The sequence below is a fragment of the Delphinapterus leucas genome, chromosome 15 (assembly GCF_059928025.1).
Source record: "Delphinapterus leucas isolate spDelLeu-1000000601 "Yukka" chromosome 15, BTC_Dleu_Yukka2, whole genome shotgun sequence".
NCBI lineage: Eukaryota > Metazoa > Chordata > Mammalia > Artiodactyla > Monodontidae > Delphinapterus > Delphinapterus leucas.
This window is the reverse complement of record NC_143143.1, coordinates 84,594,877-84,618,646: the sequence shown is the minus strand read 5'-3', so window position 1 is coordinate 84,618,646 and position 23,770 is coordinate 84,594,877. Positions and strand designations below refer to the sequence as shown.

The following is a 23,770-nucleotide window of genomic DNA, read 5'->3' as shown; positions in this document are numbered from 1 at the left end:
AGCACCAGCCGGGGCACTGATGACTGGTGGACCAAGGTCAAGAGCACAGGGGACACCAGCTTTGCCTGGAGTCCAGTGGGAAGCTCACAAAAGGAGGCAGGGTGAGGTCTGTCATGTATCTTGATGCCGATTGACAGCCATTGACTACCCTGCCTACTCCAATCCCGCCCTGACCCACTGTCCCTTTTATCAGCCAGGTCTTGGAAGGTAGATCCAAGGAGGCAGACTTGCAGGTTTGCGTGGCCTGCCTGACACACGCTCATCCTGGGGAAGGAGTATGTGGTGTGTCATATTATCCTCCTCACTTTCCTCTCTTGATCCCACGGGGAGTAACAAAGCAAAGAGAAGTGGAGTGGAGGTATAGCAGACCCTCAGCATCCCACCAAACCGGACTTGAGACTGGGGTCAAAGCTCTGGTGCCGTGGAGCACGTCACAGAGGGTCTCAGCCATGAGGAGTGGCGGCCACCTCATCCCTAGGTCTGCGTCTCCATCTCATCTCAGAGTTACCTCATGGAATGAGTAAAAAGTGAGCAGACACAGGCTCAGACTATAAACTTCTGCTTTATGAGGAAAAACACCATCAATTAAGAGATTTCCATCCTCTGTGCATTCTCCTGTGCTCTCCCCTTCTGTGATGGATCTACATTTTAGGGTTTACAAAGCACCCTTCACCCACATAACCTCCAATCTCCTCTCCACTCATCCCGATTCACTTGGGGCTTCACAATTCATTGTTCGTTGTCAGGAGCTCCCTAGAACAAGTCTCTGAGAGCTTCATGCTTCGTACAGCACTGTACACAGTTACAAATTAATCAGTAAAATTCAATTCCATGGTCCAGTGCCTGCTCTGGGCACGGCCGAGACATTGTTAATGAATGCTCTGAATCTCTATGCCTCTAGTTAATGTCAGGGCAATTAGGTGTCCAAGTATGAATTTTCTACATTTTCCCATTTCCACTCCGAAAATGGACCCTGCCTTTTCTAATCCCTCTCCTTTAACTCATGTGCTTTCATTAATGACAACACCCATTTTCATTACAGTGTGGTGTTTGGAGCTGGCAACAAAGAGTCGAATGATACACAAGGGAGGGCCCTGAAATAAACTTCAGGTACAAACGGGAAGTTAAAATACAGCAAATAAGTGAAAAAAGGGGGTTGGGCCAGGGGTCTATAAGCTTTTTATATAAAGGTCCAGGTAATAAATATTTTAGACTTTACAAGCCACATACAATCTCTGCCACACATTTTTCATATACATATATATACACATATGTGTGTGTGTATATATATGTATGTATGTATGTATGTATGTATGTATTGGGGTGGCCATAAAGTTCGTTCGGGTTTTTGGTACCATCTTACAGACAAACCTGAATGAACTTTTTGGCCAATCCAGTATACATATACACATTCTTTTTAAAATGTAAAAATCATGCCTACCTCACATACAGGTATACAGGACATACACAGGGCATACAGAAACAAGCCAAGAGCCAAACTTGACCCAAGGTCCACTGTTTTCTATATAAACAAAAATAAAAATAAATCCTTCTTTACATTAATATATAGAGAGAAAGAACATAAGGGACTATCTTTTTGTGTTTGTGACATTGGGGGCTTGAGACAAGGAAAAATTTCTTAGACAAAACAAAAAATAATAATCGTAAAGGAAAAGGTAACTCCATCTGACTACATCAAAACATGCAATTTCTTGATGATCAAAGAAGCATAAGCAAGGTTAGAAAATAAGAAGTCCATTTCTAACAGTACAGTGAACTAGTTACTTTGGTTGACTACCCCCATATTTACCCTTATACTGAAACCAACGAAAAATGTAGATTAAATATAAAAATGTTTACAATTTATATTTAAACGCATTGGTGTTCTGATTAAAAGGTAAGATATATTTAAAAGTTAAAAACCAAGTGGAAAAAAGTGAGAGTGATTTCATTTTGAGGGCATTTGCCAAACCAGGTGAGCTTGCCCTTTTGTCTCCATGATCCTGCTCTTCCATTTCCATTGTCTGGTGGGGTTCAGGGTACATGATTCAAACCCAGAATCTACCCTGTGAGTCAGGTGGAAGATCCAACCTCTACTCCTGCAGAAAACTGAGACCTCAGAGGCTATACCCTCAATATATGGGTTAATTAGGGATAATACATCCTACCCCCACCACCTGCCCAGAGAATATATATATTTTTAAATTCCAATCTTATCACTGAGTGGAGGGGGCAAAAGTCTCTCCTGTTAATTTCATAACAATAAGACAGTCTTCTCATGGGTTTGCAATCTGAATTCACACTACCCTGTGACATGGAGAAACCTACAACCAAGAACCTTATTTAAAGTAGTGCTCATTGTGTGCCCCCAGGCACCTAGCAGAAGCAAAACAAATCATTACTGGAGAAACCCACCACAAAGTTGCAAAAATCTCAGCTCACCATCAAATATCCAAAAACAAACAAGGAAACAAGATACCATAAGTGAGAGCTCATATATAAAACAGAGTCAGACATGCCAAGACTTCCTGTGTTGGCATTATCAGATGCAAAATATTTAGTGTGTCTTTTTAAAAGGTTGAAAATAAGAGTACAGTTTACATAAATAGAAAAAACAATCCTAAAATACATATGGAACCACAAGAGACTCCAAATAACTGAAGCAATCTTGAGCAAGAAGAACAAAGCAGGAGGCATCACACTTCCTGGGTTTTTTAAATATATCACAAAGCTACAGTAATAGAAACAGTATGGTACTGGCATAAAAACAGATGTATTAACAAATGGAACAGAATAAAGAGACCAGAAATAAACCCCCACACTTACTGTAAACTGATTTTCAATGGGGATGGGAGGAAGAGGACAAGAATATACAATGGGGAAAAGATAGTCTCTTCAATAAATGGTGTTGGGAAAACTGGATATCCACATGCAAAACAGTGAAATTAGACCCTTGTCTTACACCATACACAAAAAATCAACTCCAAATGCATTAAAGACCTAAACATAAGACCTGAAACTAAAACTCTTAGAAGGAAACATAGAGAAAATCTGCTTGTGCTGGCCTTGGTAATGATTTCTTGGATATGATGCCAAAAACACAGGCCACAAAAGCAACAATAAACATGTGGGACAACATCAAACCAAAAAGCCTCTGCACAGCAAAGGAAACAATCAACAGAATGAAATGGTAACCTAGGGAATGGTAGAAAATATTTGCAAACCATATATCTGACAGGGAACCAATATCCAAAATACATAAGGAACTCACACAACTGAATAGCAAAACGAATAGGAAAAAAACCCAAGAACTCAATTATTAAATGGGCAAAGGACATGAATAGATATTTCTCAAAAGAAGACATACGAATGGCCAACAGGTATATGAACAGGTGCTCAACATCAGGGAAATACAAATCAAACCTACAGTGAGATATCACCTCACACCTCTTAAAATGGCTCTCATCAAAGAGGCAAAAGGTAAGTGTTGGTGAGGATGTGGAGAAAGGGGACCCTTGTACATTGTTGGTAGGAATGTAAATTTATGCAGCCATTATGGAAAGCAGTATGAAAGTGCCTCAAAACCTTAAAAATAGAAGTCCTCTATGACCCAGCAATCCCACTTCTGGGTAAATACCCAAACAAATTGAAATCAGGATCTTGAAAAGATAACTGCACACCTATGTTCATTGCAGCATTATTTACAATAGCCAAGACATGGAAACAACCCAAACATTCATCGATGACTAGATAAAGAAAATGTGGTGTATACATAAAATGGGATATTACTTGTCTTAAAAAGGAGAGAAATATTGCCATTTACTACAACAGGGATGAACTGGAAAATATTATGCTAAATGAAATAAGCCAGATACAGAACAAATACTACATGATCCCACTTAAATCAGGAACCTAACGTAGTCAATGTCATCAAAACAGAGAATAGAATAGTGGTTACCAGGGATGGAGGGAGGGAGAATCAAGAAGGTGTTGATCTAAGGGTACAAAGTTTCACTTCTACAAAATGAATAAATACTAGATATCTACTGCACACCACAGTGCATACAGTTAACGATACTGTATTATATACTTAAAACGATACTGTTAATGATACTGTATTATATACTTAAATGATATCTGTATACCATCTATATATTTAAACGATATCTGTATATCTAATACTTAAACGATAACTGTATCATTAACGATACAGTTAACGATACTGTATTATATACTTAAAATTTTCTTAATTTAAAATTTACATAAAATTTAAATCTTATGTCAAATATTCTTATCAAAAAACAAAAAAGAGGAAGGGAAGAAACTTCTAGAGATGATGGATAAGTTTAGGAAAGTGTAGGACACTGAATGTGGTGATGGCTTCATGGGTGTACACGTACCTTCAAACTTGTCAAGATGTATATATTAAATATATACAGCTTTTATGTTTGTCAATCATACCTCAATTTAAAAAAAGAAGAGTAAAGAGCAAGAGACTATAAAAATGACCAGGCAGATTTGAAAAATAATTAAATGGAACTTAAAAAAAATTAAATATAATATTGTCAGGAATTAAATTTAAAACTCGACAGACATGTAAAAGCAGGGGACCAATTAAGAGGCCATTGTATTAGTCCAGGGACTTCTTCTGACCAACATGGTATAGCAGTGACTAGACGTGCCCTCCCAAATAAGAAAATGGACAAATGTCTAAAACAATGATTCTCAGGACATTAGACACCAAGCAATGAAAGCAGTGGTCCCTGAGAGAAGACGAACAGATGAGGTGAGCCTCATGATTGCCTTGGCTTCCTGGCGGGGAAACTTTCCAGGTCCAGCAACATTTGTTGAAAAGACTATACTTTTGCCATTGAACTTCCTTTGAACCTTAGTCAAAAATCAATTGACCATGTATGTGTGGTCTATTTCTGTATTCTTTATTCTGTTTCATTGATCTATTTGTCGATTTTGATGTGAATACCACACTGCCTTGAATATTTAAGTTTTAGAGTAACCCTTCAAGTCAGGCAGTGTCATCAAAACAACATGGCATATGCATCAAAATAGACAAATAGATGAACAAATCATGCTGGAACAATTAGGTATCCACCTGCAAAACTAAGAACTTTGATTTATACATCACACCATATACAAAAATTTGATCCTAGGTCTGAATATTAAACCTACAACAGTAAAGCTACAGAAGAAAACGTAAGAGAAAAATCTTTGTGGCTATGATTTAGGCCAAGATTTTTTAGTTATGACATCAAAAGCACAATCCAAAGAAAGAATGATAATTGGAATTCATCAAAATTTAAAACGTCTGCCCTTTAAAAGACACTGTTAAGAGAATTCAAAACAAAAAACAAGGCACAGACTGGAAGGAAACATTTACCACTTGCATATCGGAAAAAGGACTTATAGCCAGAATATATAAATAACTCTCAAAATTCAATAAGAAGAAAACTAACAACCCATTTTTAGTGGGAAAAGATGCAAACAGATATTCCACCAAAAAAGTTACATAAATGACAAATAAGCACATGAAAAGATAGTCAATATCATCATTTATTAGGGAAATGTAAATTCAAACTAATACAATACCATTAGACATCTATTAGAATGACAAAAATTAAAAAGGATGGCCATACTAAGTGTTGGCAAGGAGGTGGAGAAGCAGAAGCTGTCACACACTGCTCGTGGAAATGTAAAATGATACAACCACTTTGGAAAACAGCTTGGCAGCATCTTAAAAAATTATGCCTCTACCATATATGATCCAGACATTCCACTCTTTGGTATTTACTCAAGAGAATTTAAAGCTTATACCCATACAAAGACTTGTATATGAATATTTATAGTACTTTTTATTTATAACAGCTCAAAACTGAAACAAGCCAAATGTCTACCAACAAGTGGTTGTATAACAAATTGTGCCATATCCACCCAATGGCTGACTACTTAGGAATGAAAAGGAACAAATGACTGATACACACAACATGGATGAGCCTCAAAATAATCATATGGAGTGAAGAAAAAGCCCAGCCAAAAAAAAAGGGGGGGAAGGTATATATTGTCTGCTTCCATTTTTATAAAATTCTAGAAAAAGTGAAATACTCTATAGTGACATAAAGCACATCGGTGGTTACCTGGCGGGGGGAGGGTGGCAGGTGGGGGCAGGAGGAAAGAATTATAAGAAGGTACATGGAAACTTTGGGGATTGCGGATACGTTTGCTCTCTTGATAGTGTTGTTGGTTTCACGGGTGTGAACATGTCAAAACTTACTATATTGCACACTTTCAATATGCATGATATTAAAATTCAATATATGTCAATAGAGCTTTGAAAAAAACACACAGTGGATTAAGAAAGTTAGTAACATTTTAAAGATACATCCGAACAAAGTATCTAGATTATAGCAGGGAGAGACAAAGTTGTTGAAAATAGAGGTTAAGAGACATGAAAGACAGATCTAAGATGCATTATTTCGATGTTCCAAAGAAGAGGGAGACTGGGATGGAGGCAACATCTGAAGAACAATGGCTGAGAATTTTCCGGGTAGACATCAATCCAGAAATTATAGAAGCCCAATGGATTCCTAATGGAATAAATTAAAGTGACGTGTACCTGGATACATCAAAGTAAAAGTATGGAACACCAAAGAAGAAGATCTTGAAAGTAGCCAGAGATAAGAGACCTTCAAAAGACAGATGAATAGACTTGTAGCTGACTTCTCACCACAAAATAGAAGCCAAGTGACGATGCAATAACAGCTTTGATGGACTGAGAGGAAATAACTGTCAACCTGAGACTGTGTACCCAGAAAAAATATTTTTCAACAACAAGGATGAAATAAATGCACTTTCAGGCTAATAAAAACTGAGATTTTTCTTCTCTAAAGGAAATTCCAAAGAATATACTTCAGACAGAAGGAAACAATCCCAGAAGGAAGATCTGACATGCCAAAAGGAATGAAGAGGCAAGATGTTTGCAATTATGCGGGTAAATATAAATGAATGGGCTTAAAAAGTCAGATAATAGACCTGGAAAAATATCTGCGGTATATATAACAGGCAAAGAATATATGCAAATCTAGGATATATACACAATCCTACAAATCCTGGGTGGGCAAAACATTAAAAATCTGCTCCTAACAAACATTAGTAAGAATATGGGAGCAGGGCAAACTCCCACTGTTAGCTGGAGGAAACCTACAGTGACACAAGCACTCCAGAGAGTGATTTGGTAATAACTTGTAAAGTTGAAAATGTGATTATCTTATAACCCAGTAATTCCATTTTAGGTATATTTCTTAGAAAACTTCTCACATTCTGTCTAAGGAGGCACGTATAAGCATGTTCATTGCAAAGTTAGCACACACACACAAAAACACTGGAAATGATTTAAATGTCCATAAATAGGGGAATGGAAAATACAGTGTGTAATTTCCATGGGATAGAATACTCTACAGCAATTAAGATGAATGAATTTTATCTGTATGTACCAAACATGGCGAGATCTTCAAAAACACAATATGGAGTTTAAAAATCAAACTGAAGGATGATAAATTCAGTGTGAGATATATATCTTTTTTCTTAACAGTGATATATATATATATATATATATATATATATATTTTTTTTTTTTTTTTTGCAGTACACGGGCCTCTCACTGTTGTGGCCTCTCCCGTTGCAGAGCACAGGCTCCGGACACACAGGCTCAGCGGCCATGGCTCACGGGCCCGGCCGCTCCGTGGCATGTGGGATCTTCCCGGACCGGGGCACGAACCCGCATCCCCTGCATCGGCAGGCGGACTCTCAACCACTGCGCCACCAGGGAAGCCCTCCACTGTTGGCTTTTAAGAAGCAAGCTGCCATCAATTCCATGCCTCAAGAAAATGAATTCTACCAACAACCTATGAAGGGAATAAAACAAGACGATGGGATGGAGAAAAAAAGGGGGGAACCACTGAGGTACAGGGGTCAGGTGAGTCTCCGCCACAATGCCAACGTCTTTGCTGAGATGAGGGGGAGCCAGCCCCATGAGGAGCCAGAGGTGGTGGGTGCAGGTAGAGGTAAACAGATCAGCAAGTGCAAAGGTCCTGGGGTTAGAATGACTCAAAGGACGATCATGAGCCAATAAAGGCACGAGTGATGAAGGAATCATGGTCGACCAGTCAAAGTTTGGTGGATGTAAAAACTTCAAGAGCATCATCCCCAGTGCACCCGGTTGGAGGCTCCAGGACAGAGCTGTCGAGCCTGGGTTCTGACCTCTCCTGTTTGCACGCCAGGGTCCCTCTGCCCCCTCACTTTTTCACCTGCAGCCTCTTGCTGAGAAGCTCACTGACTGGGAGGCAGAGTTTTGGCTCCCACAAAACCGGATGTTAAGATGAAGATTTGCAAACACGCATGCCTACGAGGGCCAGGCAGACTACATGACTAAACGTAAGACACTAGAGAACAACCTACAGACTGCGAGAAAATATTTGCAAATGATGCAAAACCAACAAGAGATTAATCTCCAAAATATACAAACAGCTCATACAGCTCAATACCAAAAAAGCAAACAACCCAATCAAAAAAATGGGCAGAAGATCTAAATAGACACTTCTCCAAAGAAGACATACAGGTGGCCAAAAGCCACATGAAACGATGCTCAACATCGCTAATTATTAGAGAAATGCAAATCAAAGCTGCAGTGAGGTATCACCTCACACCGGTCAGAATAGCCATAATCAAAAAAAAAAAAAAATCTACAAATAATAAATGCTGGAGAGGGTGTGGAGAAAAGGGAACCCTCCTGCACTGTTGATGGGAATATACACGGGTGCAGCCACTATGGAAAACAGTATGGAGTTTTCCCCAAAAAATAAAAATAGAGTTGCCATATGATCCAGCTATCCCACTCCTGGGCATATATCCAGACAAAACCATAATTCGAAAAAGATACATGCACCCCTTTGTTCACAGCAGCACTATTCACAATAGCCAAGACATGGAAACAACCTAAACGTCCATCAACAGATGAATGGATGAAGTTGTGGTACATAAATACAACGGAATACTACTCAGCCATAAAAAAGAATGAAATCATGCCATTTGCAGCAACATGGTTGGACCTAGAGATTATCATGCTAAGTGAAGTAAGTCAGACAGAGAAAGACAAATACCATACGATACCACTTATAGGTGGAAACTAAAATATGACACAAATGAACTTATCTCAGAAACAGACTCACACACATAGAAAACAAATGTATGGTTAACAAAGGGGAAAGGGGGGTGGTGGGAGGAGGGATAAATTAGGAGTTTGGGATTAGTAGATACAAACTACCATATATAAAATAGATAAACAACAAGGACCTACTGTAGAGCACAGGGAACCATATTCAATATTTTGTAGTAACCTATAAGGGAAAAGAGTCTGGAAAAGAATGTGTGTGTGTATAATGAACCTCTGTGTTGCACACCTGAAACTAACACAACATTGTTAATCAACTATACTTCAATTTTTTAAAAAAAGCTAAAAAAAAAAAATGGGAAAAAAGGACACTAGGGAGAAGTGGGGACTGAGGCAGGCTGCAGAGCACAGGCACCGTCCACAGGCATAGCTGCTGCTAAGCCCCAGCCAGCTGCTGCCCCGCAAGAAGGCAGACCCAATATCTTCAGAGCTTCAGATATTTTAAGAGAAGCCAAAATCCAGGTTTATATGTGAAATCTCCTGATATTTATTATTTGGATACTAAGCATCAAAACTTTCAACAATGTTGCGGCCAAATAAGATTCTTACATGGGCTGTTTGGCCCCTGGGCTGCTGATGGGTTTGCAAGGCATCCTGGAGAGACATCTCCAGGCCTCTCGGAGGACCAGCCTGGGACCATCAGCCTTATTTGGGAATGTTTCCCCAACGGCCTCCACGTGTAGACACCTGGCACCTAGCAGGTGCACAATGAATGTCTGTTGAAACAGTCAAGTTCCAGTGTTGGGAACTGTAAATGAGGCACCCCACCTGTGTCCCCCTCCCCACATCTCCCGGGACTCTGACTGAGGCCTGGAGACTTCAGGCTTGCCAGCTGTCACTCGGATGTAGTTTAGTGCTTTGTGGGAGCAAAGCCACGTGCCAGTATCCCTGAGCTCCCGGGATGTGGTTTGGGTGATGTAAAGCATTGCTCTCCAAGCTAGCTCACTGGACCAGCATCCTCAACCTCACCGGGGAGCATGTTAGAGATACAGAATCTCAGGCCCCATCCCAGACCCACTGAATTTGACCCAGCATCACAAGAAACCTCCAGAAAACCCTAGGTGACTCTCATGTCCGTTACGGGCTGGGAGCATTGGGGCAAGCTGTTGTTTGGCACCTGGGCTCTGGAGTAAGGTTTGCTGGTTCAGATCCGGGTGCTCGGGGAAGTTGCCCGACTTCTCTGTGTGTCTCGGTTTCCTTGAGAGAAAAATGCTGTGCCTGGCACACAGCAAGCCCTCAGCGATGCCAGCTCTGGAAACGTGGTCCTGGCAGACAAGTGAAAGCGGGTGCAGGGGCCTCAGAAGAGGGTATGTCATCTCTGGCTGGTGAGAGCCTGAGCAGCTGTAGGCAAGCATTAGGAATTTGTGTGGCCTCTCGACAAATACCTATGTCTGGACCAAACACTGACAATAGGAGAAGGCCAGGCATTCTAGGAAGGGGAGACTGTGGATGCAGGAGAGCCTTGGGGATCCGGGTTCGGAGTGTCAAATAGAGAACAGGCGAGGGCTGGGACCATATGACATCACACTGAGAGGGAGGGGGGCGACCATGGGAAAATGGGACCTAAAAGCTTTGCGGGGCGGGGGGGGGGGGGGGGTGTTGGAGGGAGGAGGGTACGCAGTGGGCAACCTGAAGGGTTTTGAGCAAAGGAGCGAGACAATCAGAATGACGCGATGAAAGAGGGGTTTTAAAATCCATCTGCCCCCCACCCCGCATTTGCGGTCAGGAGATTATGTACGTGCACAGATCACGCAGAAAAGTCTAGAAGGGCGCACACCTAAACGTGGGTGCCTCCGAGTACTGAGATCACCAGGATGTTTTATTGTCTTCTCCTCACTCATCTGTATCTTCTAATTTTTCTGCAAAGGACACGCATCACTTGCATAATTAAAAAAGCAATAAAAGCTGTAAATAATTAACATGCTCTCTCTTCAGGAGTTAAACTGGATGGATGTGTTTTCAACTCAGTTATTTCGAATATTTGCTGGACGCCTGGCCTTAAAAAAGGCACCACTGAAAAACACACAGCCGGTAGACTGATGGGGAAACACATTGAGTCCTTTAACCATGAAACTCTAGACCCCAGTTCCTATACAGGACTCTGTCTGTCTCTCTCTCCCTGGAACACAGAGATGCCTTTTGAATCCCTTGTGAAGCTTTCCTTGTGGGTTTATTGAAATCGCAGTTTGCAGTTCCTGACACTGTGGGCACACGGGGAAATGACAGAGGTGGCCACACGCCCTACCTTTTGGAGCGGATCCTCAGTTGTTTCTGCTTGCTGCTCCCACGAGGCATCTTTGCCCTCCTATGAGGCCATCCTTTCTTCCGTTCTGGCTCAGACATCCACTCCTGGGATGGCATCCCTGGGGCTGTTGGGTCGGAGAGCTGAAAATACCAGGCACGCAGGCGTCATATTGCTCACAGCCCTCACGGTGGGAACAACACAGAAGGGTTCTCTCTCTGCAGACAGGATGCCTGTCTGGGGAAATCGGGCATCGAAATGCTGCATTGCCAAATGGTCTGCGCATTGCTGGGCGGAACCTTCTGGAATCCTGCCTGGGCTGGATCCACAGAAGAAAAAGCCCAGACCTTTGGTGATAACTGGAGGTCTAGGGAACACCGTGGCCGGCTCCTTTCCCTCCTCCAGGAATGCCCACACCCAGTACCTGATGGCCTTGTGGAGGAAGGAGGCTAAGCTGGGCCTTGGATTCGCCCTCTCTCAGGCCCAGCACACTCTTTCTTAACCCCCCACTCTAGGGATAAAGGCAGTGTTACCATGAGAACAGCCTTCAAGCTCTGGGACACAGACCCTGTTGTTCCACACGATTAAGTTACAACTGAGGCTGCAGGATCCTCTCCAGTCACCCTGGCCCAGGACATCCCAGAGCAGGACAACACCCTCAATTATACAATCCAGATGCATGGAGTCGCTCTCAAGATGGGACTACAGGGACTTCCCTGGCGGTCCAGAGGTTAAGACTCTGCGCTTCCAATGCAGGGGGTGCAGGTTTGAGTCCTGGTCGGGAAATAAGATCCCATATGCCGCAAGGCACGGCCCTACCCCCCCCCCCAAAAAAAGATGGGACTATAAATTTATTTAATCACCAGTGAGAACTCTCTAGAGCACCCAGCTCCTTTCCCGTTTTGCCACTGCTTCCAGGAAACTCAGGGGTCAGTTGAATCTGACCATAGCAGCTATTTTCTCTGGAGTCCCTGGTATGATAACTGTCTCCTTTTAAGAGTTTTTGTTTGGAGTCTATCTCTCAAAAAGGGTTTCTGATTTATAAGCTCCCCTGACCAACGTTTCACTTTTACTGCTCGCCTCTGCTACCAGGAAGCTCAGCATTAAGGTTTATGTCTAGTTATGAAAAATCTCACCCAGAGTCTTGGGTACAGTCATTCTGTCCTTTGAAACCTTTTCTCATGATTTTCTTTCATTTTATTTCACATGTTGCGCCTTTTTTCTCTCCCTTGGGAGCAGGCTGAGAAGATGTTATAATGGACAGCAGGTGCTACACAGGATGGCTTCATACTTTCTCTCCATCGCTATAAGTCCTGCCTGCCAAGCATCCTCCCTCAGCCCCCAGGGCCCTGGGACAAAGCTAGCTGGGTGTTACCTTCAATGTCTGCGTCTGCCCTCCTCCTCCAGGGCTTATCCTGGTCCATCTTCCAGACACTGCTTTGCTCGCTGGCTGGGCGTCAGGACCCTCACCCGGGAGACTGCCAACAGGGAAATGCAGCGCCAGGTGCACGGAAGCGTCCTTTTCCTTCTGCTCCAGCGGCAGAGGGAGGCTGCGGCTCAGGCAACACCATGTGAGCCGGGGCTCAGCCCTCAGCGAGGGGAAAGGCCCCTGGGCCCTGCAGCTCCCGGGGGTCTCCGCGGGCGCACACGAGGCCAACTCAGGCCAGCCCGGGGGTGGGAGGGCCGAGAGTGAGGGGCCGGGCTGGCGGGAGCAACCGGCACTGAGCCCCGCTAGTGGCCCTGAAGAAGGGCCCCACGGGGCGCTCTCGGGAGGCCCCCCCAGCTCCCCAGTGGATTCCCAGGGATGGAGGACGCCCCCAGAGGGCCTGGCTCGCGCCCAAGTGCTGCTGCTGCAGGCTTGTTGGGTGTCATGGGTCCCACTCCTCCAAGAGTCACACGTTGGCGTGGATGGGAAGGAGACTGCCCCCCTGGGGACCCCAGCTGCTGGGGTGCCAGTGTCCAAGCCTTTCTCCTCTCCCTGCACCCCCTTTCTCCTGTCGCACGGCGTGGACCAGCTGGGGTCCTCCCCGAAGCTGTCTGCTCCACCAGGGGCCTGGCCTGAGGTTGAGCTGGGAAGCAGGGGGGCCTCCAGCCCCGACTCCATAAAGGATGCCCGTTCCTCAGGTCCCCCTCTCCTGCAGAGAAGGCCCTGGCCTTGGTCCGGCTTCTGGGGGATGGGCGGCGGGTGACGGGTCTCTCCCTGGGGTAACCTGAGGAGGTACTGTGGGGGGAAGGCCATGTCCACTGGGGCAGCGAGGACGCCGGGGGCCCGAGGCTGCAAGGCCAGCTGGGAGGGACACCCGGGGGCTGCAGCTGTAGCACGCAGCCGAGGCTCCATGTCCCGAGGCCCTGCCCGCCTCAGGGCCCCAGCCCTGCCCCTCGCTGTGCAGTCGCCGCCTCCAGGCAGCCCCCCTGGCTTTTCCCCAGGGTCACTGTCCTGGTTCTGAGGGGGTGGGGAGGCAGCGTGCACGGGGCCCCCCGGGGTCTCTCCTCCTGCTCCCGGGGGCTCCTGGCAGCTTAGCACCTCCACCTTCAGCTTCTTCCTCTCTGAGGGGAGCTTGACCTCTGTGGGCTGGGGTTCCCCAGAGCTCCCACCCGGCCGGCTCGGGACCACGTGGGCCTGCTGACAGGTCTCCTTGGCGTCCCCTCCGCCACCCCGGGTGCCACCTTCCAGCTTGGGGTCTGGCAGACCCCGCCTGGGAGCCTCTAGGTCACCTCCTTTGGGAGGACTGGGTGCTGGGAGCAGCTGACACCCCAGCTCCAGCCTCCCGTTTGGGGGAAGCAGAGGGCTCTTGCTGCCCAAGCAGAGGGGTCCTCTGCAGCTGAGGGCGGGGCGTGAGGCAGCCCTGTTCACACGGGGCTGGTCCCTGCCTCCGGCTCTGGCCACTGTCTCCCTCTGCTTGGGGGGCTCAGTCACCAAGAGGCCCTCCCGGGCCGGTGGGCTTGCGCAAGGCGCTGGCCTGGCCTCCACGGCAGTGTCCTCGGGGCCCGGGGGCCTCCTCCCATCCTGGGAGGGGGCTGCACGCCCGCCACCCCCTGCATCCTGCTGGAGAGGACAGTCCAGCTCGACCCCGCCGCCCGCTGTGACCTCCCTAGCCTTCTTGCCTCCGTGGTGGCCAGCTTTCGTTTTCTGGTAGATGCTCTTGAACGTGTCCTTCCCGTACACCTGCCACTTCTCCTGGGAGAACATCTTCAGCCTCCTCTGGCCGCGTTGCTTACCAGCCGCCTGGCCCTGGCCAGCCTGTCCCTCCCCCGCAGCCGGTCTCTTTCCATCCGGGTCCTCCGCCGGGGCCGAGGCGTCTCCCGTCGGGGGACACTGCAGGTCCTCCACCGCAGCCTGTCTGACCAGGGCCCGGGGGTGACTGCCAGGGACATCGGCCAATCGGGCGGGGGCAGGCCTGGGGCTCAGAGGCTTCTGCCTCCGGGACCAGGCGTCCCGGGGGTCCGGTGGCTCCGGCCACGTCCCCGTGCCCTCGACGAAGGGCAGCGAGTTGCTCCTGGTGACAGGCACACATTCGGTGCCGGTGGAGAGCTGCGTGGGGACCGAGTGGAAGAAGAGGGGCCGTGCCCTGTCTGGGGGCGCGCAGGTGGAGCGCGCGGCACGGAGGGCGGCAGGCGTCCTCCTGGGCTCCGGTGGCCGCAGGTCGAAGTGGAAGGAGTCCTTGTAGGTGTAGGGCATGGGCAGGTCGATGCTGCCCTGCTTGGACAGGACCGTCTTGCGGGGCCGCACGTGGGCCAGCTGGGGGTCGTCCACCACAGCCTGGTTGTGAGAGATGAGCCTGGCGATGCGCTCCTCCAACCGCCTCTTTTCCAGCTCCAGGCCGGCCGCCCGCTCCGCGCGCCCGGGCCCCGGGCCTCCCTCACCCTCAGACTCGGCGCTGTGCTCCGACAGGCTGTGCAGGGGGCTGCCGGCGGCCGGCGGCTGCTCTGCGCTGTCCGAGCGGGACAGGTAGCCCGAGTCGGTGCTCTCGCACTTCCGCAGCCGACCCTCCGAGGGCTTGGCATCCCCGGGCTTCTCCACCTGCTGCTGCTGGAGCACGGAGCCCGGCCTGCTGGCCGTCGGGGACCGCTGCTCCGGCAACTTCCTCCTCGGCTGCGAGCTGGCCAGCGGGAGCCCGGGGGCAGAGTCTACAGGGGCCTCCCTGACATCGAACGTGGATACTGGACAGGCAACAGCGTCCATCTTCAGGTCCAGGCTCTTGGCAACCGGGGACAGATGCGCCCTGGGCAGCAGGCAGTGCCCAGCAGACTGGGCGCCCGGAGAAAGGGGTCTCTCTGATCGTGCCCCGTGGGTCCCGGAAGGCACTCCGGCCTTGTCCCCCTCCTCCGGGAGGCTGCTTCCCCCGCCATCCGAGGACAGCCTGGAGTTGTTGAGGTGTGTCTGGGTCCGTCTGTGCTTGTACAAGTTGCTCTGGGTCTTGAAGGCGATGCCGCAGGTGGCGCACGGGAAGGGCCTCTCACCCGTGTGGGAGCGGATGTGCTTCTCCAAAACGCTGGGCTTCAGGCAGTCCCGGCCACAGTGCGGGCACAGGTACTTGCCGGCGTTGCGCACCTTGCCGGGGCTGCCCAGCATGGGCCCCAGGCCCGGTGACAGGATGGGCAGAGCACCCACGAAGTTCACGGCGAGCGCTGGGGCCGCTGGCTTCCCCACCTGGGTGGGACCGGGCCCTTCAGGCTGCAGCAGGGGGCTGAGAATGAAGGGCACGCTGCCCCCGTCCACGCTGCCTGACACGAGGGGGGCACGCGGCTGGAGGCCCCCTGGAGGCACTGTGTGGTACAGTGGGATGGGCAAGGCCTTCAGGAACAGGGTGGGGGCCAGGCCCTGCTCTGGGGGCAGGATGATGGGGCCCAGGGTCAGGTGAGGCGAGGCCTGCCCACCTGGGGCCCCTGGGGGGCCAGAAGCAGGAGCTGGCTGGTCCCTGGCAGGCAAGGCAGGGCAGGTGACTTCCGGCGCCTCCATCCCACATCGTCTGGGTGGCCCAGGATGCCGGGCAACCTGTGAGCAACAACCGAACTTTACTATGGGTAACTCTCTTCTCTCATCATAAACTCTTCCCTACCCCCCATCAGGCAGTTCGTCACCTCCACTGAAGCCACAACAATCTCCCAAGAAAAATACCCTTATCCCCATATAAGGAAAGGGGAAACTGAGGCTCAGGGAGTGGAAGTGACTCGTCATGCAGCTAACATGTGGCAAAGCAGGTTCAGACCCGGGTCTGTCTCAATCCTATCTCATTTAATATGCCCAAAGGGAATTCTCTTTTTTTTTTTTTTTTACATCTTTATGGGAGTATAATTGCTTTACAATGTTTGCTGTACAACAAAGTGAATCAGCTCTATGTTTACATATATCATCATATCCCCTCCCTCTTGGGCCTCCCTCCCACCCTCCCTATCCCACCCCTCTAGGTGGTGACAAAACACTGAGCTGATCTCCCTGTGCTATGCGGCTGCTTCCCACTAGCCATCCATTTTACATTTGGGAGTGTGTATATGTCCATGCCACTCTCTCACTTCTTCCCAGCTTCCCCTTCCCCCTCCAACCGTGTCCTCAAGTCCGTTCTCTACATCTGTGTCTTTATTCCTGCCCTGCCACTAAGTTCATCAGTACCGTTTTTTTTAGATTCCATATATATGTGTTATCATACAGTATTTGTTTTTCTTTCTGACTTACTTCACTCTGTATGACAGACTCTAGGTCCATCCACCTCACTACAAATAACTCAGTTTTGTTCCTTTTTATGGCTGAGTAATATTTCAAAGGGAATCCTTTTTTGGGGGGGGAGTTATCTTTTTTTTTTTAACATCTTTATTGTAGTATAATTGCTTTACAATGGTGTGTTAGTTTCTGCTCTATAACAAAGTGAATCAGTTATACATATACATATGTTCCCATATCTCTTCCCTCTTGCATCTCCCTCCCTCCCACCCTCCCTATCCCATCCCTCTAGGTGGTCACAAAGTACCAAGCTGATCTCCCTGTGCTATGTGGCTGCTTCTCAAAGGGAATTCTTGATTCTTCCCCTGCACACAGGTACATGGCAGGCTTGTCACCATTGTCTCCCAACACCCAGCGCAGTGCCCTGTGCAGAGGAGACACTCAGAAAATGTGCTGACTTCACGAAAAAGAAAAATTGTGTAGCTCAGCAAGGTCCTCAAAGTCCACAGTGATCCCATGAGCTGGGGCAAGTCCCTTTCCTCAGATGGGACTCAGTTTCCAGGTCTGTAAAATGGGCACCTCCCTAGGGCCCTTCCCACTCTGGAGTTCTGAGTCTCCGCTACTGGATTAGGACAATAAGGAAGAGAACTGACCTGAGGGGACACTTACTAGATTCAGCAAATGAAAACACAAGATTCCTAGATAAATTTGAATTTCAGATAAACAATGCATACTTTTTTTTTTTTTTTTTGGCGACACACGGGCCTCTCACTGTTGTGGCCTCTCCCGTTGCGGAGCACAGGCTCCGGACGCACAGGCTCAGCGGCCATGGCTCACGGGCCCAGCCGCTCCGCCGCATGTGGGATCTTCCCGGACCGGGGCACGAACCCGAGTCCCCTGCATCGGCAGGCAGACTCTCAACCACTGCGCCACCAGGGAAGCCCTGTATACTTCTTTAGTATATGTATGTCCCAATTCTTGTATGGGTCTTGCTTACACTAGAAAATTATGCATTATTTACCTGGAATCAAAATGTAACTGAGAGGACTTCCCTGGTGGCACAGTGGTTAAGAATCTGCCTGCCAATGCAGGGGACACAGATTCAATCCCTGGTCCAGGAAGATCCCATATGCACAGAGCAACTAAGCCCGTGCGCCACAACTACTGAGCCTGTGCTCTAGAGCCCACAAGCCACAACTACTGAGCCTGTGCTCTAGAGCCCATGAGCCACAACTACTGAGTCTGTGCTCTAGAGCCCACGAGCCACAACTACTGAGCCCGCATGCCACAACTACTGAGGCCCGTGCACCTAGAGCCTGTGCTCTGCAACAAGAGAAGCTGCTGCAATGAGAAACCCACGCAAAGCAATGAAGAGTAGCCCCCAGTTGCCGCAACTAGAGAAAGCCCACGTGCAGCAATGAAGACCCAATGCAGCCAAAAATAAATAAATAAATAAATATTTTAAAAATGTAACTGAGCATCCTGTATTTTATCTGGCCACCCCAGCAGGAAAAAAGCACTTCTTTAGCTTCAAGATCAGGCTTGGGTCTCTGCTCAAAGGTGGGGCTTCCAAAGCCCCTCCGAACCCAACAGAGACACAGTTGGTTCCCTCTCAGCCAGGGGTAACAGCTGGGCAAATGCTAGGCAAGGGAGCAAGAGAGACCCAGCCATGCTCTTCCAACTGTGGGAGGGAAAGCCAGATGCAATGAGAAAATGTAAACAGGCCCAAGGCTACAGAATTGGGGGACCTCTAGACCCTACACCCTCAGGTGCCCATCTCCCAGGAGCTCCATTGGTTGAGTTCCACTTCAACCAATCCCCAGATTAGCTCCTCAAGAAAAACAAATCCAAATTCCAGCCTTAGCAGCAAGACTGTTCAATCAGGGAAAGGTAGAAGTCATGGCAGCTCATACCAGCTCACACTGGCTCACAAGAGCTGATTGTTAACTTTTCAGAAATTTTGCAAGCTAGTTGTTAAATGTGGCCATAATTAAAAGTTAAATTATATAGACTTACAATTCGATAAATTATATTAAAAACAAAGTTACTACAACTGAATATTCACATGCAAAAGAATGAAGTTGAATCCCTACCTCACACCACATACAAAAATTGACTCAAAATTGATCAAAAACCTAAATGTAGGAGCTACAACTACAAAACTCTTAGAAGAAAACATCGGGGTAAATCATGACCTTGGATTTGACATTGGATTCTTAGATATGATACTAAAAGCAAAATCAATTAAAAGAAAAAGATAAATTGGACTTCTTCAAAATAAAAAAAAAACTTTTGTGCATCAAAGGACACTATCAAGAAAGTGAAAAGACAACTCACAAAATGGGAGAAAATATTTGCAAATTGTGTACATGATAAATCCAGAATATATAAAGAAACTTCTAACTCAATAACAAATAGACAAGCAACTCAATTTAAAAATGAGCAAAGGACTTGAATAGACATTTCTCCAAGGCAGATATACAAAGGCCAAAAACACATGTAAAGATGTTCAGTATTATTAGTCATTAGAAAATGTAAATCAAAACCACAGTATGACTTCACATAAACTAGCATATTAATAATAAACTGAAAATAACCAATGTTGGTGAGGATATGGAGAAATTTGAACACTTAACCACTGCTAGTGAGAATGTAAAATGATGCAGCCACTGTGGAAAACAGTTTGGCTGTTCCTGAAAAAGTTAAACACAGAACTACCACATGACCCAGAAATTCCGCATCTATGTATATACCCAAAAGAATTGAAAATAGGTATTCAAATAAAAACGTGTACATAAATGTTGATAACTGCACAATGCAACAGAGCCAAAAGGTGGAAACAACCCAGATGTCCATCAACTGATGAATGGATAAACAAATTGCAGTCTATCTGTACGATGAGATGTTATTTAGCCATAAAAAGGAATGACGTATTTATACAGGCTACATCATGGACGAGCCTTGGAAACATGATGCTGAGTGAAAGAAGCCAGTCTCAAAAGGCCACACTGTATGATTCCTTTTACATGAAAAACCCAGAAGAGGAAAATTCATACACACAGAAAACAGATGACAGTGGTTGCCAGGGGTGGAAAGGGAGAGGGAGGTGTGAATGCCTAACCGGGAACAGAGCTTCCTTTATGAAAGGAAGTGATGAAAATGTTCTGGAACCACATGCAGTCAGTAGTTGCATGTACATTATAATGTACTAAATGCCACAGAACTGTACACTTTAAAATAGTTAAAATGGTGACTTTCATGTTATGTGAATTTTATGTCAGTAGTAGAAAAGGAACTAAATACACCAAGCTCATCACTTACTAATTATTTTATTACATCTTAGCATGATCAGTGCTCTGGACGTTACTCACGTGGATTGCGTCGGGATGGTGGAAATACTATGTAACAGGGTGGCACTCCACATCTCCACCTCCTGGCAATTTTAGGTCCAGTAACGTCACGTTCATAGCTTGCGATTGGCCGTGGTGGGAGTATTTACACCACAGAAATTGGCAAACGCTACAGTCAGTCCTTTTTTTCTTTTTTATCCCAAGACCATCATTCCCATTCTCTATTCCTCATAAACCTGTCTACATTAGAGATCTCACAGATTTGAGACCTTATAAATTTTTAAGGAAAGATTTAAAGACAGAAATCCCTAGAGATGGGTAGGAGCTATTAGAATTCCTAAGCACTGATGTGAATGGAAGACAAGGCTTCCCTCAAGCTGAGAAAGTTCGAGATGCTTCCCAGGGGAACCATCAGACCCGCCTTCCTGTCCCTGCTCACCAGGCTTGCTGGTGGACACCCCCGAGACCCAGCTCCCAGGTCACTTGGGCACAGCTCCTGGAAGGATCAGATGAAATAACGTGTGAGAAAACACCGAGGGTGGCGTCAGGCACGGAGGAAGTGCTTGGCTCAGTTGAGTTTCCAGTGATACGCCATAATATTTTGAACTATTAACTAGCGAATCCTCCCCACCCCACCTTCCCTCCTACCCCTTGTCTTTTCCCCATCAGTCAATGCAGCTGGCTCCCTTCAGTGCCTCCGGGAAGGGATGCCGTTCCCAGGTGCAATTCCCAAGAAAGAAGGTCATTATAAGGATTCTAGTTGGGAGGTGATTTCAGGCAATGCTAGCAGGGGAGCGGGAAAGCTGGGGTGAAGGATGCTTTAAAGAGTGTGTCATCAAGCCAGTCCCCACCGATGGCAGCTGGAGCTTACTAAACTCGGCTGGGGACCAAGAGATCACATAGAACACGTTACCCCACAGGGGACTGAGGGAGCAATGGTGTGCTGGCATGTCCAGCTGGCCAAGGGGACACACCCAGCGGGCTCTGTGGCCCCAGAAATTCTCATGCCCAGCAATGCTGCCTGCAGCTTGTTCCAAAATGGTAAAATGCAGAGGGGGATTGATGGGCAGGGCCTCCAATGAACTTGCTGTGGCAGAAACTGAGTAAAGACTTGTGGATTCCAAAGCCTAAACCCTAAGGGGAATCTGAGGAAGACCAGCCAGTTTTCCCCATCCTCGGGTTGGGAGGAGGTGGGAGGGAAGAAAGTCGGAAGCGGGCGACGAGACCCTCCAGCTTTGGCTTCAGAGGGGACTCGGGTAGAGAGAAGACCTGGGACCCCCATTCCTCGGGGGCACTCGGGAGAGACCCCGCCCCCCAGACAGAATAGCAACATCCCTAAGCCCGAGTCCAGGCGGGAGGGAGGGCGGAAGCCCCCAGGGTTCTGTGCCCAGAGCCGGTGCAGCCCAGGATGAATCCCAGAGCACTCAAGACGGGGCTGAGAGTGACTGAGAAAATGGCTCAGACCAAGGGTAATGCTGCAGGAGAGGTGACTCAGCGTGGAGCTTGGGGAACTGGGGGCTGAGCACCACCTGTACCCCGAAATAAGCCCATCTTCAGGGGAGAGAGAAAAGAAGCCCAGAACTGACTGCCTCGGGGTGGGAGGAGCGGGGGCTTCAAAATAGAAATTCCAGAAAAAGAGCGTTACATTTCTGACATGCCTGCCACGATGATTATTTTGCTCTGTCTGCAGCCTGTTCCGTGACCACAGCGAAATCGATGCCTCTTAGCAGCAGCTGATCGCGGACTGGGAGGCGGCAAGCCCGCCAGCACCTTCCTGGGGGATATGACACTTTTCCTGGGGAAACCTCAAAGGGCCGCCACTGGTGATTCTCACTCTGAACCAGGGAGGTGGCAAGTTGTCTCGTCCCCATCGAGCAGGGGGGAAAGTGAGGGCGGGCGCACCAGGGAAGCCTCTGGGAGGACCACCTGCTCGGCGAGACCCACTGCCGAGCGCTGTCCCCGCGCCCGGTCGCCATCCCGAGGGTCCACCCTGCAGATAGCCCGTCGGACCCCTCACTTCCTCCCTCTGCCATGCGTGGGCTCCCCGCTCCCCGACACCCCCCAAAACTATGTTCTTCTGAGAGTGTGCCACCCCATGGGGAGGGAAAGTGACTATTTCCAAAGCCCCCTGCAACCCACGAGGGGGCCTGGGCAAAAAGAGAACATGGGAATGCCACAAATAAGTTTTAAAAACTCATGTTTTGGGCCCTGAGAGAGAAGACTATGGAGAATGGATTAAACGTATTCAGCAGATCGAACTTTCCAGAAAGAACGTGGTTGCTGAGACTGTTGTTCTAGTTGCAAGTTTCCCAGACTTCAGTCTGTCCTGCATGCCTGTCAGCCGCCGTGCCATGTGTGGGGCCACTTGCTTCCTCCCCACCCTTGGGTACCTGGACTAGCATTACGTTAAAAGGGAACTATGTGCATAAGGATGTGAATGTACTTAGCGCCACTGAACTGCACTTAAAAAGGATTGAAATGGGGCTTCCCTGGTGGCGCAGTGGTTGAGAGTCCGCCTGCCGATGCAGGGGACGCGGGTTCGTGCCCTGGTCCGGGAAGACCCCACATGCTGCGGATGTGGCTGGGCCCGTGAGCTCATGGCCACTGGGCCTGCGCGTCCAGAGCCTGTGCTCCGCAACAGGAGAAGCCACAACAGTGAGTGGCCCGCGTACCGCAAAAAAAAAAAAAAAAAAAGGTTGAAATGATCAATTTTATGTTATGCATATTTTACAATTTTTAAAAATTAAAAAACGGGGGGCTATATCATTACCCAATTATCCAAAAACTTATTTTCATACAAAAGCCTGCAAACCTGTTTGTATCAGCTTTATTCATAATTGTTAAAACTTAGAAGCAGCCAAGATGTCCTTCAGTAGATGGGTGAATAAATAAACCATGGTGAACTTCCCCGGTGGTGCAGTGGTTGGGAATCCACCTGCCAGTGCAGGGGACACGGGTTCTAGCCCTGGTCTGGGAAGATCCTACATGCCGCGGAGCAACTAAGCTCATGTGCCACAACTACTGAGCCTGCGAACCACAACTACTGAGCCTGCCTGCCACAACTACTGAGCCCGTGCTCCACAACTACTGAGCCCGTGCTCCACAACTACTGAGCCCGTGTGCCACAACTACTGAGCCTGTGCACCACAACGAAGAGTAGCCCCTGCTCGCCACAGCTAGAGAAAGCCTGCGCTCAGCAACAAAGACCCAAAGCAGCCAAAAATAAATAAATGAATAAATAAATTTATAAAAAATTTTAAAAAAACATGGTGTATCCA

General features: G+C 47.7%; 1 protein-coding gene across 8 annotated transcripts in view; it reads right to left on the bottom strand.

Annotated features, from left to right (window-relative positions):
- The window catches only part of ZNF831 (zinc finger protein 831), a 148,716-nt gene that overhangs the window by 100,842 nt on the left and 24,104 nt on the right, over nt 1-23,770 (bottom strand). For 7 of the 8 annotated variants that reach the window (XM_089897126.1, XM_089897127.1, XM_089897128.1 and 4 more), the window contains 2 exons: nt 12,859-16,479; nt 11,487-11,626 (listed from right to left, as the gene is read on the bottom strand). In XM_089897126.1, the coding sequence (XP_089753252.1) occupies nt 11,487-11,626; nt 12,859-16,479 (3,761 nt within the window). Of the gene's footprint in view, nt 1-11,486; nt 11,721-12,858; nt 16,480-23,770 lie in introns of all 8 variants that reach the window. The other variant, XR_016387952.1, reaches the window with a different exon arrangement.